This window comes from Sardina pilchardus, chromosome 15 (genome assembly GCF_963854185.1).
Source record: "Sardina pilchardus chromosome 15, fSarPil1.1, whole genome shotgun sequence".
Lineage (NCBI taxonomy): Eukaryota > Metazoa > Chordata > Actinopteri > Clupeiformes > Clupeidae > Sardina > Sardina pilchardus.
Genome location: NC_085008.1, coordinates 8,446,622 through 8,464,994, shown reverse-complemented (window position 1 = coordinate 8,464,994; position 18,373 = coordinate 8,446,622). Strand labels below are relative to the sequence as shown.

At 46.2% G+C, this 18,373-nt stretch overlaps 1 protein-coding gene across 9 annotated transcripts in view; it reads left to right on the top strand.

The window, feature by feature from the left end:
* Positions 1–18,373, top strand: part of ptprfa (protein tyrosine phosphatase receptor type Fa) — a 210,905-nt gene that overhangs the window by 58,793 nt on the left and 133,739 nt on the right. For all 9 annotated transcript variants that reach the window (XM_062556610.1, XM_062556618.1, XM_062556617.1 and 6 more), the window contains exon 2: positions 3,395–3,586. In XM_062556610.1, coding sequence (XP_062412594.1) covers positions 3,475–3,586 — 112 coding nt within the window. In that variant the 5' untranslated portion in view covers positions 3,395–3,474. The remainder of the gene's footprint in view (positions 1–3,394; positions 3,587–18,373) is intronic.

Sequence of the window (18,373 nt, the reverse complement as noted above, 5' to 3'; positions counted from 1 at the left end):
CTGTTGACAGCCTTCTGTCTGGGATTATTGTCCAGAGTGCTGTATGAACAAAGTGTGCTTATCCTACCAGACTGGTATGAAAAGGTTGCACCAGACCATGTGACCTTGTGTTTATTCCATCAACAGTCGCATTGTCAGATCTGTAACAGCTTGCATCTGTTCAATGGGTTTACGCAGTTGCTGTATGCTGCTGCTCATAGCCTTAGTTGACGCTGCATTGTGATAAAACCTAATTTACCACATAGCTATTGCAAAGAAAGCATGACACTATAAAAAGAGGAATTTCAGGAAGGCATTTTCATTCATAGTGCCATTAGTGGACAGTACAGGCCAATAGCGTGAGTCAGGCAAAGCCTAGAGAGAGAGAGAGAGAGAGAGAGCTGAGCTTGATGTTATGCTGATGGAGCTGATGATGAAGAGCAAATTGAAGCCTTAACTGCTGAGTGTTTTCTTCTTGTACACGTGCGTCTCCTGTTGTCTTCCTCAGTGACACACCGTTGTCAAGAGACATTAGGGAGGATGTACAGCTGTAGATGCACAGAGAATTTTTTGTTTTTTGTTTTTTTTAAACGGCATTCTTTGTTTCATTTTCCACCGCTCTCCGTTTCAAGTTCTTACAGCGCGAGAACAGCACGCTGGAGCAATTCCTTCTGTGCTCATCACCACTTTAAAACTTCCATTTGTTCTCTGAGCTCTGAAGTACCTGCCCAGGGACTTTATGCTACTCTGTTCCATCAGGAGTACATATGTTTTACACAGAGGGAAGATGTGTTATTGTTTTTGTATTGTTGTTGCACTGCACAATTCCCCTGCACTTTCCGAATAAGATCTGATCTTTTCACTTAATCATGAACACATTTTTTTTTTTTAAAGTATTGACTGGTGTACCTTATCTAGATGGGGAACAAAACCCTTTTTCTCTGTTTGAGTTGATATGTGCCCGTAAACATCTCCATTACCGTACCGAAATGAGGAATGTAAATGGAAAAACTCACACCTTCTGGGAAAATGGAGGCAGAAACTCCAATAGCAAGTACAACAAAAATAAATAAATAAAAACATAATAATAAGAATAAAATCATGTGGTGGCCCGCACCGCACCGCACCACACTGCCCCGGTCCTCTGTAATTTGTGAGTGTACTGAGGCAGAAGGGAGCTCCTGGGTCTGTTCTGTGATCGGCCCCGCCCTGCCTTTGTGCTGGCAGGCCTGATGAGGAATCAGTGAAGGCGGCAGGTGCGGCCCTCTGTTCCAGGTGCATGATTTTCCATAATAACCTGGGACGAATTGAGAGCGCTGAAGCAGGAGTCATTTCCCTCTACCAGCCGCAGTCAAGCGAGCCCAGTCTCTGGAGAGCGGCCATTTGAGGAGCCAACAAAATGCCCTGACATTTGGCTACGCCTGCCTGCCCGCCGCCCGGGCCCTCGTGCTGCGCAGGCGGGAAGGTGCTTGTTACTTTAGCACAAGGCCTTCTGGGAGTTGTAGTCTCTCCCCTGAGTGGTGAGGTGACTCTATTGCAGGCGAAAAGGCCCTATGTCTCTCTGGATGTGCGGCAGGCAGGCGCTGAGTGTGTGGCGAATGCGAGAGAGAACTGGCAGCTGCTCGTGTGGATCCATGTGTGTTTGTCTCTAGGCTCCCTCTCAGCCCAAACTGTGTCTGTGTCTCAGGAAACAGATGTCTTTCTCCATAGCACGCGGCATGATTAATTACACAGAGACTTTGGTAAGGCTCTCAGGCAATGAGCAATCTTGGTTAATAAGAACAGGCGTCATCTTAATCATCAGCAATGTGCCTCTGTGACTGTCTTAATGATACGACAGTCAGGGGACTGGGCGGTCTCTGGGGAGGCCTTTTACCTAACTGGCTATTAGCATATTAACTATAGCAGGTCTCTGGGGAACAGGTTTGTCTCACTAGTTGTCTGCATGCACTGGGGGTTATGGGTAAAAGTTCAAGGTTCTATTGATGTAACCATGGATGTAACCAAGTGTGGGAACCTCAGGGGATCAATTTCTGCTTCTCTTATTGTTTTGTTTTGATCTGAAAGTAGCACTTTACTTAATGAATTGAATTACATCATTGTGTTTTTTTTTAATTATTATTATTATTTGGGAGGGAGGGGGTGGGGGCCTATGCATCTGTCAGTGACGTCATATGAGTCAATGTAACCAGTGCAGAACATTTAGGAGATTCAGATTAGTCTATGTCCTGGTCAAAAACAAATAAACGTGAGTGCACACAACATACGTTTGTTTTATTTAGATAATTGGTGTGGGAATATGGCATTGCCCATTGCTTGCAGGCTAAGTGTATTACTGTTACCAAACTGGCATGGGGCCACAGAGGCTGAGTGTGTGACCCGATAGACATGAGATCTGCCGCGCTAAATTCGATTCGAACTGCCACGGTAAAATGCAGTTGTATGCAGGGAAGGCAGAATTTGCATGAATGTTGTGAGGTTGATGTTAGTTAGAGGCTGTTCCATTTCAGGACAAGAAAACATCATTCTGTCATCTGTGCCATCGTTCGATTTAATCTGTGGTAAACGCGACGAAATTGTTCCTCAGAAGTTATTTCGACTGTGCTGTGCTCAATTTGAATTTAATTCACCATTAGCCTATTGGTTTGGTCTTAGCAAGGTAGCTGGGGGTGAATGATATCCTTGCCTCTTCTAACGTTAGCAGGCCTGCTTCACATTTGAGCCCTCCTGACACCCTTTTCAGTAACCCAAGTTAATTATGCTATTATCTTATTTCTTTGTAGGCTTATCTTACTGTGCTGCTGTTACTGATAGGATGACTAAGTTAACATTAAGAGGCTATGTTTTCTGTTCATGCTAGCCTCGTGTAGGTACTGATACGTTGGCGAAGGGTAATCTGATCAAGAAATACACATTTTGCATGTAGGCTATTGTGTTTTTTTTTTTTTTGTAACGGATGCGCTTCATGTCTCCATTCAAACATTTTAACACGCATAAGATTAAATTAGAGAGATTACGTTTTCAAAACAATCTTTGCAAGGCCATTGCCGTAATGTAGCCTAATTGCTATATTATCCTGCTAAAATAGGATACACAATCGTTTACAATCAAATTGTCGCATCGGTCTCCCTGAACAAAGTAGGAACATTTTTTGTCCATTTTCGAAAACAAATGGTGAAAGTGAAAGGTGTAAAATGAAAATTATACATAAAATCATCAGTCTACCGCCGAACAAAGTATGAACATTTTTGTCCATTTTCGAAAACAAATGGTGTAAGGTGTAAAATGAAAATTATATATATATATATATATATATATATAGGATATATATATATATTTAAATATATTCTTGAATGAAGGAGAAGTTGTCCTTTTTAAAGCAATGCTTATTGTTTCCCCACTCCTTTCTCTCTAGGTATCACCCTATGATTGAGTGAGCCCACAGGCATCGAGCAGGAGCTTTGGGATCCACGGAGCGAGTGCCAACCACACACCATGGTTCCGCGCCACAGACAGCCTGCGCCCCTGGCCAGGCGGCCCACCTTGCTGCTCCCGCTACTGCTGCTGTTGTTGCTTGGTTGGGCGACGGGACCGGCCCACGCAGACAGTGAGTAACGTTAAAGGCTACAATGGCCTTGATATCATCTCCCACCACTGACTTATACCGTGAAAAGCAACACCTGGAGAAAAGGCCAGACACTGAAAGAAAAATGTGCCATTCACTGAATGTAGCTGTGGTTGAAATAGATCCTCCTTATTATCAAATGGCGGGGTGTTATTTGCAGTGAGACGTTCCCAGTATAGATAGCCAGGTTTGAATCTGGTGTAGTGAGTGTACTTTCTGGCAAAAAGAGACAGTGAGAGACATTGACAGAGTTTGCTGGGAAAAATGAGCATAGACTACATCACTCCAAGGCAGATGAGTCATGATTCCTTTGTCTCTCTCTCACTCACTCAAGAACTCACTCACACTCACACAGGCAAGCAGGCACGCATGCGCTATCACATAGAAGTCCATGATATGGTGTGGTAAGGTGGTGTTGGTTCAGATTTACATATAAATCTTTGCATTTAACTATCATTTTAATGCATTGTATGGAAGTATTTGAATTGTGGATTAGGTTGTGGTTTGTTTGTGCGTTGCGGTTCACTTGCAGGGGTAATAAACGGGGGGCTTATAGCTATTTAAATTTCAGTGGTAGAGTTTACTTCCATAATAGCGACACATCAGTTTATTATGTTTGTTCAAGCATATTTGAGTATACCTCCCCCCCTCCCCCCTCAATATGTGAACATGAAACTAGGTAATCCTATTAGCATACCTGACTGTAGTGCCAACTCTGTAGACTACCATATCAGTATGGTGCAAGTGGAGTTCAGCAGACTGTTTTTTCAGCAACAAGTTTTTCGAAGAATGTTCTGGTACTCGGGGAGTGTTCTGACTTGCCTTGGTGTCAGTCTGTTTTGTTGTTGTTCTGCGAGGCCTCTCATTGGAGAGTGTTTTCTTTTTTTCACCATGCAAGTTTTATGGTCCTCCTCAATTCTAAAAGGGTCCTATTCAGGTATTACAATGGCCCTGCACTCCAAGATTGTCTTTACAACCCTCATGCAAAAGCCTCTGGCCAACAGGAGGGCTTGCCAACACGGCCTCCCTGAATACCCTCTGTGACTTCTTTAAACATAGTCCGCTTCAACATATTTTCGAAGAAAATAAGGGCAAAAAGCATTGTGCCTTTTTATGTTTCAATTTCTAGTCTGTGCTTGAATATATGGCAAACGCATGCCTACTGTTTTTAAGAGGAAAGGGAGGTAGGACGGCTGTGAGATAAAAAGTCTCACGGCATTGGTAGTAGCAGAGAGAGAGCGAGAGAGACAGCAAAGCAAGGTGCAGTGTGTTGGACCTTGCCCTTTTATAGCCCCGAGAAAGCCTTGGGGAAGCTGTAGAGGAATGCCAGTCTTCCAATTGTTGAGAAAACAAACAAAAAAAACTTGTTTCTCAATGCGAGTGTGTCATATGCCCGTATAGAGCTCTCCCATCGTTGTGCCTTAGAACACAAACCATGTTTTCAGCCCTTGCTATTTATGGCTAAACTTGTTTTCTTGTCTGTGGAGGAGGGAGGCGCAACAAAGGTGGAGAGGTGCCTGGCATTAACTAGCGTGTGGCTATTAAGGCGGGAAATGACTTTTTCCGAAAATCAGAAAAGCCGGCCTGAAGTAGATGCACAGCAGAGTAACTGTAATCAATTGTGTGTTGTTTTCGGCATTACCATGCCGGCCACATTAGGCGCCGTGAGCGACGCACTCATTACTCAATGTCGTCCTGAGGGGACGCGCCGCGCTCTCTAATGAACATGACATGCTTCACGTCAAATTTAGGCGGATTTATAATGGCAGAGAATTAATAAGTCAGAAAATGGAAATCCTGCCAGTGCTCTGCCCCGGCTCGGCTGGTGCTTGTGTTTGTGCTTCCGCGTGTGCTTGCCTGGAAGGTTAGTGCAGCGCGTCAAGCTGAGTGAATTTTCTCTCCCACCCACCGCACCCCACCCCACCCCGCCCCCACCCTCGCTCCCGCCCCATCTACCCCCCCAAAAAACCTGCTCCTTATTGGACTGATGGATCACTGCTCGATTGCATTTCCAGACGTCAGAAATGTGTTGTCAACACAATTGAAGCCTTGAGCTGTGCAAAGTCTAGCTAAAGCTTAAGGAAATTGTTTTCTTGTACCTTTTAACAGCACTGTGCTCATTCCTGCCTACCTCCAGAAAGGGAGCAGCTCGCAGAATTCTCCTGTCACATTAGCTTGGATCCTTTTTCATTGAACCTGCGGCTCTTGAACCCCATAGAGGATAATGCTCCCGAATACCAAGTAACTTATTACCAAAACACAGCTTTATGGTGGCAATAAAGCATATCACCTTTAATTGTCCGCCGTATGTCCACAGACAGGGGATCTCGTGGGACTGACGCCATTTGTGGAGGGCTAGAGCTTCAGCAGTGCAGTTTTCTGAAATGCCATTGTTAAGTGAAATGCTTAGCCCATCTTAAGGTTTAACCCATAGGTTTTGGTGCAGCTTTTTGAGGTACTCCAGCTATAGAGTTGAGTGATGTGCTTTGAATGTATGCTGTTCTCTGAATGATGATACTCTTTCTGTAATTCCTTCAGCTGGACATCTTCTTGGAATTTCCAGTTATACTTACACTGTTGATTTGATTTGAAAATTGGTTGATATGTTGTTCTTCCACGCAGTAATGGCCAGAGGATAAAGTTACTAATTCAGTTGAACGAAGTTAATAAAATATGAGTACATTAACAGCCAAGACACGCAAGGCACTCTAGGCTGTTATTGTTGTTGTGGTTACAATGTAGTAGTATGAGTGGAAGCTATTTTTGTTGTTGGAGCAGACAGTAGTACTTTCGTATATATTTGCACAGTTGTTTTGCCACTAGTTTATAGTAGTGGCAGTGATTGAGTTTAATGAAATGTGGTAGTAGTAATGTCAGTTGTAGCTATCGTAGCACTAGAAATGTTAATTCAATAGTATCGGCAATAGTGCAGTTTTTCCTCCTCTCTCTGTAACTGCACAGATTTTCAGTGTTGGAAGTTAGCAGCCACGGGCCATCTGGCTAGTGCAGGTTCCTGCCAAGAAATCTTTGGTGCAGTCCAAAATCATTGATGAAAAAAAAAGCCTCGACTTCGAGTTCTCTCTCTCTCTCTCTATTTGACTTGTAACGCACCACCAGAACACCAACACCTACTCTCTAACCCGTGTGCGGTCGTCCAGTGATATATTATTAACTTACCCATGAACAGCCTGCCAGCCAGCTTAGCTATTAAACAGCATGGAGCTCACCAGGTTTCTACAGGTTTCTTAAGGCCCATAAAGCGATATTGTGAGTGCCACTGTCCCTCTCTCCATGCCCTGGGTCAGGATGTAGGGATAATGTCCTTGATGATAATGTCCCCCCCCCCCCACTGGAATTCACCACTACCACTGAAAAAAGGTTTTTTTGTTTTGATGACTGTTACTTGCAATCCCAGACAGCCTCTCTCTGCTCTCTGCTGTCTGGTCCCCAAAAGTGTGGATTCCCCCCTCTTCTGTTCCCAGTCTGTTTCACCCCCGGTCGCCCCCAAACCCAGCACCCCCCCCCCCCACACACACACACACATACACACACACACACACACACACACACACACACACACTCTGTGCTCACCAGCTGCTTGAGCTCTTCCGCGTCACGGCGCAGACAAATTGTGTGAAGCCTTTGTGCTCACAAGTCCCCTGGCTCGCGTTCTCATGATGATCTGCAAAATAGAATCTTTTTTTTCTCCCCTCCTGCTCACCCGCCTTTGTTTCTCCGCTCCTTGCCTTTCAAGTCTGTGTGGTACTTCTTCTCGCAGCCTTGTGTGGGAGGCAATTTCAGGGGCTGCAAACAGAATGGGAGAGAACAATGTATTATTTATAAGAGCAAATATGACCGCTGGTGGTGCTTTAGCATGCAGACCTTCCACCGACTGCTTGGGTTTATACTTCACCGCACGCTGATTGATACTTTTTGTTGCGTTCGTCCCTTCTTCCCGTTCCCCGACTCTCCTCTCTGCGGCCCCCCTCCCTTCGCGTCTCAGACAGTGTAGGGGGAGAGGAGTGGTACTGGCTAATGTAAGATTAAGCCTGCTGCTTCCTGGTACTTCTCCACTCCACAGTAAAGGGCTTTGGGAAGATTTGAGCCCCGTCATCTGCAGACGAGTCGGGGACAGCCCACTGTTCTGGAGGCCCACAGTAAACCGTAAGTATATATAATTTAGGGGTGTGTGAGTGAGTGTGCACCCCGCCCCCCCCAAACACATCTGTCTGAATCCACACTGCATTACTATTACAAGTGGTGGAGGCCTCCGGAAGATTCCCATAGAGAGAGAGAGAGAGAGAGTTGGGCTGTAGACAGGGGGGTGATGGCCAGGCAGCCGGCAGACACCCGTTCTGGTGCTGGTCTGCTGGGACCCAGGGAGGGAGCTGCGGAGCCCCACTAGGCTCAGTCCCCCCACATCTGAGCTCGGTCCTGACCCAGTTAAGTACTGCAGTACCCAGGAGGACTGGCCATCTGTGGACAAGGTCATGCCAAAGCCCTGTCACTGTGTTTGATTTAAGGGAGAAGAGGGGAAAGTGGGGGTGCAGGGGAGGCAGGGTGTACGAGAGATTCCCTGTGTCAATGCCTGAGCCCCATCCTGTTTAATTCCAGTTCTTGTCTTTTCGTTTTGTATGGAAATAGTTTTTTCTCTTTCTTATTTTTGTGCTCGGTTTTTGTTTGTGGTTGTTTTTGATTACAACACTTTTCGTTTGATAAGCAATGCCAAGGCAATTGCTGAGAGGCTAGAAATGTAGACTAGTAGAAGAGGGTATGTGTGCCTTTTGTGAGTATGGTAAAGCAATTCTGCATCCAGAGGGGCTGGATATTGGATTGTGTTTAAGTGTCTACGGTGTATTGACGCTCAGCCTAATTGACGTAGATGAAAATTGATTCTCTTAATGAAATGCAACTGTATCTACAGCTACTGAGCCAGTTGCAGGTAAGGCAGAGGGCGGCTTTTCCTTGTTATGCCTGTAATGCCAGATCTTGGTGCTCAATAGCACTCGATGGCACCATGGAAATGCCCAAGGAACATCCTGTACGAGCTTGTTTGCGTCAGCTCCCAGCCAGTTTGCATTTGTGGGTCAATTTGCATAGCATCCCCATTAGGCTGAGGGAAATGCATCCTTTGACGTTACGCATGTCATTTGATTGTCTTCTTTTTCCCACTATGCTGTACTGTGAAGATTAAAATAACAGATTCGCTCAACAGTTGCTCAGTCTCGCAGGGTTATTAACATTCCACCTCTGATTGAACACCACCACCATGCACACAGACATACACACAGACACGCACACACACATACACACACACACATATATCTCCATCCCTTGCATCTTAGCGTCAGATCAGTGACGCCTCATCCACCATGGCCAGAGTTACTGGCTTAATTGGCACATATAACAGGCAGATAATCCTTAGATCCATCCATCATGTGTATGTGTGTGATGAAGCCGTAGATGAGCCAAGAGTTGCCCTGGCCCCCCACTCTGAGCCTTTTGGTATGCCCCCCCCACCACACACACATAAACACACACACACACACACACACACACACACACACACACACACAGGAAAAAAAACACAAACTCAGAGACTCCTCAGACCCTGACCTCTGGGTGCGTGTATCTCTTAAACCTTTCCACCAACATCCTCTGATCATGTGGCCTTTCACCACCACAAACACCCCCCTCCCCCACTGGCAACTGCCCCCCACACCCCATCCAGGCTAGCTGGGAGCTACAGGGGCTTGTTGAGCCGGAGGAATAGCGAAACATGCTCAACAATTTATGCCTTCTGCGTGCTGTCAGCCACTTCAGCGAGCAACACTCTGGGAGCTGGCAGGTTTTAAAGTATTAGAAGCCTGAGGTTTGTGCTGTGAAACTAAATGAGCCAGGGTCCCCCCCCACCCCCCCCTTTTTTTCTTTTTCTCACTTGCCCGGCACACCATCTCACGTTCCAAAAACTGCGCGGAAGACCGCTCTCTCCATTTATCTATCTTCCTCTCTCTTTTCATCATGTCTACCACTCTACTCATTCTCTCTCTCTCTCCCTCCCTCACTCCCTCTATTTTCCTTTTGTGTAACATTGACATATCCCAAGAATATCCAGATATCTAAATACAAACATATATGAGGGCTTTTTAAATACCCCCCCTATGAGCCCTCAGTATTTGCTTTGTCTGTCTCCTCAGCATACAGCAGGGTGCTGTGCTGGAGAGACAGAAAACAGAGGCCCTGGTTGCATTTGAATGCTCATCCTGTAATTATTTTTGACAGGTTTAGTTGTGAAAGAGAGAGAGAAAGAGAGAGAGAGCGAGAGAAAGAGAGAGAGGGAACAGCATATCAGAACCACTTTTGAAAGAGAATTGATACAGTGCGTGCTAGTGAGGGTCCAGGGCAGCTAACCTTTACGGAACCAAATTAGTTATTTGCCATTTAGAAGCCTATCTTGTCAGACACAGACACACATCCAGATAGACATCAGAGCAATTGTTGGATGTGCCTCCGATGTTATGAGCTTCACAGCACATTTAGTTTCTGCAGTGGGCAAATGGATTTCTGTCATAGTGGAGTGGACGTGTTGGCTACCTTGCATGGAGTGTCATATTCTGATTCGGCTAATATTGACTAAGAGAGTGATGTGGCCCCCTCCACGACCTGCTAATGCCTAATGCATTACTGCATTTGTGGATCTTTGAGCTTAGTGAATGAGTCACGTTAAAGGATTAGCCTCATTTTTCTTCTTCTTCTTCTTCTTCTCTCTTTATCTCTCTCTCTCTCGCTCCCTCCCTCCTCAGTGCCATGTGTAGAGAAGAGAGAGGGGGAAAAACGCGCCTTTCATCTGCCTTTTAGCGAGCTCCTGAAGGGGGATCTCACCTGTGGTTCCGTGCGCTACTCTGAGCACGTTTGTTGTTTGCGTGTCACTTTGACTGATCAGGCGCGGATTTGCATGACGGCGGCGGAGACGCGCCACCCTCCTAATGAGCGCTTTTCAATCCGCCGCACACTTTGTTTGAAACTTTTGTCATTTGTCATTGTGAATTGCCTTTGAAACGCAAGCCTCTCCATCCCCCCCCACCTCCACCTCCCCCACCCTCCTGAATCACACAACATTTGACTATCTGGCTGTCTGCCTAGACGCCATTAAATCCTGGTTATTTGAGCCTCAAATGAGAAAAAAAGGGGGCCTGTAGGACAAGTGTAGCGTGCAGAATGACAATGAGAACACAGCCACGGCGGGTTGTAAAGTGAAGGGTATCGGAACGGGTTTCAGGTGTTGTCCAGCACTACTGGAGGAGCCTATTTCACCGAGCTCTCAGGGGACACTGCCGCAGCTCAGAACATCTTGTAACAGCAGAAGTGTCTGTGTGTGCGTGCATGCGTGCGTGTGTGTGTGTGAGTGTGTCTTGTCTGTCTCTGTGTCTGTCTATCTACACTGGCAAGCCTGCAGGAAGCGAACAAACACCTCCTGTGAATGCTGATTTCACTTTCATGTGTGGAGTGGCTAACGGTGCGCTGTGTATAAAAATAACACCTTGTGCATGAAGAGGATGTGCTGGAGAGAGAGCGAGCCTGGCTCACGCTGATGAATGTAGCCTGCTCTTCAGTTTCTCAAAGGAAACGGGCCAGTTTAAATAGTGCACATTGCACCCTGCTATGGTGTGTGTGTTGTGAATAGTTCACACAGACATGTGATTTACAAGGCATTAACTTGTTGCAGTGTTGGCAGTGTGAGCATGTGTGTGTGTGCGTGTGCGTGCGTGAGTGTGTGCTCTTATGTGTGTGTAGTATGATCCATTTGTGCTGTAAGCCAGTTTGCCAGGCCAAGCCGTTAATGGACTTCCTTGTCAAGTCCGAAGCCATTTGATGCCGCGCCGGCGTTGGGTAATGCTCCGCTGTTCCGCTGTGGCCGCGGCGCTGGTTTCGTCCACGCAGCACTTTTCCTGGGAGAGGAGAAAGGGTTTAAAAGCCCCAGACCAGAGGAGGGGGAATGTTTTCATGCTTGATGGGATCACAGAAGGGCTGATTTGCAGGAGTTTAAGGAGGACCGGGACGGCACGGGATGGGATGGGAGGGTGGGGGGTGGGGGCGGGGATCGCTTTCTTCACCCCTTGAAGGTCAAAGACGGGAAAAAGTGATAATGGAGACTATCGTTTTTCTGCCGACTTTGGCATTTGCATTCTCCGAAGAGTCCTTGGGTAAATTTGTTTAGCGAGGCTAGCAAAGGCAGTAGCCATGGATCGTCCATCCCTATAGCCAAGTGTCCATGGAAACCCCCCCCCCCCCCCCCCCCCCCCCTCCAACAAGGGGATCATTGGTGCTTTCGACACAACTCACCCCCACACCAACTCCTTCCCAACTGCCAGGGCCCCTACTCTGGTGTGCTCAGGTGTAATGCTCTGCGGCAGGTGAGTTATAGGCCTGTGTGGCCCTCGTGGCTTGTCAATCAGTTTCCAGCGAGCAGCGTGGCAGCTCCTTTAGCTCCTTTACTTCCCCCGGCGTGTTCACTCTAGACTCTTACGTAACGGCAACGGCAGCAGAAGCAGAAGCACTCTTTCTAGTCTCCAGATGCTACACATTTAGAAATCCATTTGTATTGTGTAGTGTGTGTGTGTGTGTGTGTGTGTGTGTGTGTGTCTGTGTACGCCAACAGTCTTTGCCTTTGCCTTTCTTTGTCAGTCTTTGTCAGAGCCACATCCGCTCTTTTCAATTGTATCTGCGCCTTTCACTCGTTCGTTGAGCTTCGCTGCACATTTCTTTAAAGGTGCAGGACAAAATCATCACCTTCCAGCTCATTTGGTGGTCGTGGATAAACAGAAGTGTGCCTGCCATCTTCTGCCTTTGTCCCTCTGTGCATTGGAACCGTAAAAATCATGAACCAAGATCTAGTTTTTATTGTTCTAACACTGGGCGCAAAAACACCACCAGTTCCTGTTGTTTGTGTGTTGACACAATTAGCTCAGAAAACCAGAAAGCACAGATGATTTCATGCACTGGGAAACAATGGGTGGATTTATCATCATGCAACGCCGACCTCTCGCAAAAACCTGCGAGCCCCGCAGTCCCTTTCACATTAAAAGCCACATGTATTCTTTGGCGTAATAACCCTTCGCCTCCAGTCGGCAGCCAGGGCTTTTCTGCTTGCTCAAGCGTTGCCAAGGCCCGTTTACCGAACAGTCACGTCAGTGAACCGCAAGCACCTCCACAGCGAAAATGGATTGACCACCGGCAACGCGGTTAAGGTTATGTAGCATCTACTGGTGTGTGTGTGTGTGTGTGTGTGTGTGTGTGTATGTGTGTGTGTGCGCGCGCACGTGTGGATGTGTGTGTGTGGATTTTTCTGTATGGGTGTGTTTGTGTGTGGCAGTGAATGGCTCCAGTAATAGGGAACCCTGGTGATAATATGCGCCCAATCCTCCCTATTCTCCCTCCCGTTTGGAGAGGACCATTACTTTAATGCACTTCACAATGGGAAATAAAGGGGAGGCAATTTTACTTGAGGTTTATCTCTGACTTTTTCCTCTCGTGAATAATTCAGGGCTAGTCACTGAGTGAATGTCTGCTGTCAGCCAGCGAATGGGAGCGGCTGGTCATGTGATTGCGGATATAGAATAGAGACCCCCCCCCCCCCAACCACCACCACTACCACCACCACGCACACACACAGACCATACATCCTATCCTCATTCTTTTATGCTGTGTAACCTTGAAAGTATACTCAGGGCCCGTGACTCATCTCTGGGTTCTGCCCTTGTTGCATATTGCCTAGAATGTGGCGACTGTCTACAGTAGTGCCTCTGCGACTCCCACACACACAGCTGTTTGTTTATACCTGACTCTCGTGTGACACATCTTTAGCTGATTAACTAAGCCCCGTCTTCAGGCCCAAGGTGTGAAATCATTAAGGCAGGTGTGGTGTAGTAGGGGTCCCTGATGTACTCGCTGCAGGTCGCCTGCTCGCTGCGTCCCTGGAGAGCCCAGAGGCTCTTAGATGTGTGTGTTTTGTGTGTGTGTGTGTGTGTGTGTGTGTGTGTGTGTCCTCCATTTCGCATGTGCTCAGTGTCATATGCAGCGCTAACTACTCTGCTAGCGCACCTCCTCTATTAGCTTCATCTCAGCCGTGATAAAGTGATGAGGTACTGAAATTGGCTGAGTCCTGACTGAGAACGGCATCTGCCATGGCTGCTCGCACCCTGCCCGGCCTGCCTGTTTTCCAGGCCAGTGGAGTGAAGTGCCATGCTCTTACCATGTAATGGCTGCGGAAAACTACCCCTTCAGCTTGGTGCTGACAGAGTAAATACCATTTGCCCAGAGATTTAACACACTAGCTGTCCGTAGCTGTTGCGTTGACGGGTCGAACGGAATGAAATGCCATGCACTTATCTTGTATAGCCATATTTTTAAGAGGTAAATTATGTCGAAAGAAGAGCTGTGTTATCGGAGTCCAAATATATCCAAGCAGTTCCCTATATTGCCAAACGACCTGTGAAAATACGCGATCGTGACCAATATCATTTAATACAAGCAATTATTCACAGACTTTTGAGGGACGTCAGGTGAAATGCGGTGGAGCGAAGTGATTTGACTGTTAAGGATATGCCGAAGCCTGTGAACATGATGTATGATGTACAATTAATGGGCTTCATTCGGCAGAGCAAATTTGCACGTAAAATTGGAAAACATCATGCCAGTCTGTTCATGTTGCTGTTAAATATTCACAGTCGAGGAATAGTCTGCCTTCATATTCGTATGTGTATTTTGATTAATCACTGTTTTTCCTCCATAAAAGGCATATACTGCATGCTCATGAATGTGATGTTAGCATAAGCTCTCACTGGTGAATTGGAGTGATACTGTACAAGGTCGTTGTTCGTTTCACTGAATGACGACACATGAAAATTCAGTGAGTCCTCGAACAGAATGCAAAAAAGGGAGGGGGGGGGGGGACCCGAGTGGAATTCTGAAGCAGATGTTTTATTAACTGAGCCTCCGTGTTGAAAAATGTTTTATGTTCTTCCATATGCCGTGAAAATGACTAAAACGCAATTAAATATGTGCCACCCACCAAGATGCATTTTCCCTCTGAGTACGCAAATCTTACTCAAGACTAAAGGAGATAAAGTGTTTTGATGTAGGGTTTTCTTTTGCTGAGCATCACTGTGATTACAGGAACAATATTGCTAGTTGTACACGGTATATCATGTATGACACAATGTATTTGATCAAGCAATCTCGGCGCACTGTGCTACAGAATTACAGTACCTCACAGCCAAAGTCTCAAATTAATTAAGGCTTAGCTCTGTGCAAACACACTACTGTCTTTCAATGTTGCCTAATTAAAGATGCACGGTAGGAAGACTCCATTGAATTTTTGACGAGGATAAAAGTGAACACTACTCTCAATGTTTGATACATACTTTCATTGCGTCAGTCGAAAACGAGTCTAGCGTTACCTCTTCAAAACAAATGGCATTGCATCAGCAGTCTAGAAAGAAAATCCCATATGCATCCCCCTTGTAGAAAAGAAATTCACAGCGCCTTGCCAAGTGCATTCAGTTAAGTCGCACAGTATGTGCTAATGGTGTAAAGCACATTAAAGACATTCTCTCCTGCAAACACCAGCGATCCTGTCCAACAAATGTATATTAAGAGTCTAAATGAACGTAAGTGGCCAATCCATTATTAATGAGCCCAAATGGGCTAGACTTGAGCGCAATTATCGATCACTTGTCCCAGATTGCTTCTTAATAGGGAGCCATGGACTGGAGTGGGCCAGCGGGCTTGGCTCCTGGTTCCTGTCAGGCCTATCAAGGCTGAAGAAGTGCTACTGTGCTGCTGTACCGCTGTAGCTGCTGCCGCTGCTGCTGCTGCTGCTGCTAGTGGTGGTGGTGGTGGTGGTGGAGTTGAGCCTGATGTAGTGGCTGAGGCCTGGGAGATGGGCCAGGGGATGGTGGTGGGGCTGCCTGGTTCCGTAAAAGAGCAAGAGCCAATTTAGAGTCGCTTCCAATGGGTGGGGGTGGGGGGGAGGGAGAAATGGAATTAGAGAGGAAGAGAGAGGGAGGGTCAAAGAGAGATAATAAAGAGTGTGTGTGTGTGTGAGAGAGAGAGAGAGAGAGAGAGAGAGAGAGAGAGTGAGTTAGGGAGAGAATTTGACTTCTTAAAAGCACATTATTAAGCCGTCATATGGAACAAAAGGCCTTTAAAGAGGCTGTGATGTAGCCGTACGCTTAATGATGAAAGTGTTGGTACAACATTATTACTTATTAACAATTAAGCATCAGCTTGTTGTCAAAACATGTTTATGCAAAAGCAAAGTATCTTTTTTTTAAAAATCACACACTCTTATTTGGCCTAGTAACTAAGGCCTTTCAAACAGAAGCACTGAATACTGTAGATGGGAGATGCTACTTAACATGAGTAAATAACAATTAGTCATGATAAGTAATACCTAACATTTATTACTAATATCTTAGCAGCATTTTAGGTTGGCTTAATGGATTCCTGACAGAATGTCAAGCAATTAGTTAGCATTGCCAAACTATTAACAGACACTAAGCAATACAAATGGCCATGGCTAATGCTTAATTTATGTCAGGCACATGCAATTAGCATAAGTCATAGCACTCTTAAAAGGAAAGTGTTTCTCGCTAAACAAATTCTCAAGATTTACTCTGTGTCCTTCACCTTCTAAATCTGCTTGTCAGATTGAGAAAGCTAGTGCAAGAGAAAATGACAGAGAGATGGAGAGAGTGAATAAAACTGAATGAAAGAGAGCGAGAGGAAGAGGGAGAAAGATTGAAAGAGCCAACGCTGGAGCTGCAGGTGGGAGTTAATGGCTCCAGATGTTTGGCTGGTCTCACAGCTGCATTCCTCTCTGCAGGACTGCTGTGCTGCTCATTCTCTCCATCTTTGCTCTGGCTCCTGCACCAGTTCACTCTTGCTCTCCCTTTCTCCCCCTTCTCTCTTCCATCAGGGTCTCTGTCTTTCTGCAGCTGTCTCTCAAGATTTGTTTTGTCTTTCTCTTGCTGTCTCTTGTCCTCTCTCTCTCTCTCTCTCTGTCTGTCTATGCTTTTCTTACTTTCTCTTTCTCCGGCCCCCAGTCTCTCTCTACCCCTCTGCCTTTCAATCTCTCTGTCCCTCACCATCAAAACAGCTTAAGATTATGGCTGTGCTTGGGGTACTAAAAGTATGATAGAATCAAAGCAGTTCTGTGGAATAGAAGTTGAATTATTCGGTGAAGCTCTCTCGTCTCTTTTTTCCTTCTCTTCTCTTCACTTCTCATTTCGCTTCTGTTCTCACCGATGTCCTTCTGCTGTAACCGGTCTCCACCTTTCATGTTTACCACATTTTATGCAGTATTTCCCCTCGATCAATGCGCTTATACAGGATTCTCTGTGTGTGTGTGTGTGTGTATGTGTATGTGTATGTGTATGTGTTTGTAGGAATGTGTGTATGTAGGTTTTTGTGCTATGCTAGCTTCAGATCACATTCTACACATAGTCCCCCAATCTATCCCATCTCAACCCACTCTCCTCCCAGCCCTCAGCTCGTCTCTCACCACATCTGTGATGCTGCTTGAGGCCTTTGGTGAGTAGCTTCACGTATCATATACAGTGCCTAACCACGGAGACCACACATAGACCCACAGTCTAACTCAGCCCAGCCCAGCCCAGCCCTCCACCCTCCTCCTCTCGGGTCTCTTCAGCTTGCCTCTCTCTACATCTGTGATGCTGCTGAGGCTTCCAGTATTGAGAAAACACACTCAGCAGATACTCCTGCATTATTAGGTAAAACAGAAGCCCCGGCTGAGGGAGAGCGCCACGCTGGCCGGTGCTGATGCTAAACAAAGCTTGGTTGTTGTGGTGTAGACGATCGAGCTCCTGAGGGGAATTTTGTGCGTGTGTGTGTGTGCGTGTGTGTGTGTGTGTGTGTGTGAGCGTGAGTGTGTGCGTGTGAGACCCCTCACAGAATCACATCATCACTGCCACTGTATACTGAGCTGAGAGGAGGTGGTGGAGGAGTGAGAACAGTGTGTGTGTGTGTGTGTGTGTGTGTGTGTGAGTGAGACAGAGAGAGAGAAAGATGCCAAAGCTGTGAAAGAGTATCTCTTCTCACTAGTCACACAGTGCAGTGGCTCTGCTTGAAGAGGATCCGGTGTCTTTTGATGTCTATTTAGGACGGATTTGGAACCTTCCAGAGTTTATTAAACTGTCGTCACACTCGCCTCAGAAGCTCAGATAGGATCCTCAGTGCCTCTGGTGTTTGGGGAGATATAGGCCACCCAGCAGATAGAGGGAGATAAATAAGGCCACCTAGAGAAGCAGTGTTCAGTGAGTTTTGACTTGGGTTCAACTGTTTTTTGATGTAGTTTTATGTAGTTTTGTTCTACTTTTAAGTATGTAGTTTTTGGACTCTCCGCCATTATTCAGATGGGACAGAGAAGAGTGACAAGTGGGAGAGAGGGATGGGGTTGGATTGGGAAATGGCCATGCTTTGCATTTGAACCCGGGTCCCCTTGGTCACTTAGAATGTGGCACTGACCCGTTGTGCAACATCACCACCCCTTGATGTGGTCATAAACACCATCATCTCATACAGTACATCACACACCATTCATCACCAAACCCTCAATTGATTCTGACATAGGCCTAAAATGTGTACTTAAGGTTTGAGGGATGTTACCCGGATGTGTTTGAAGTTAGTAGAGAGGCAGTTGATGAATGAAAAAAGTGTGTTTAATGTTTACAAGCTTCATGTTGGTTT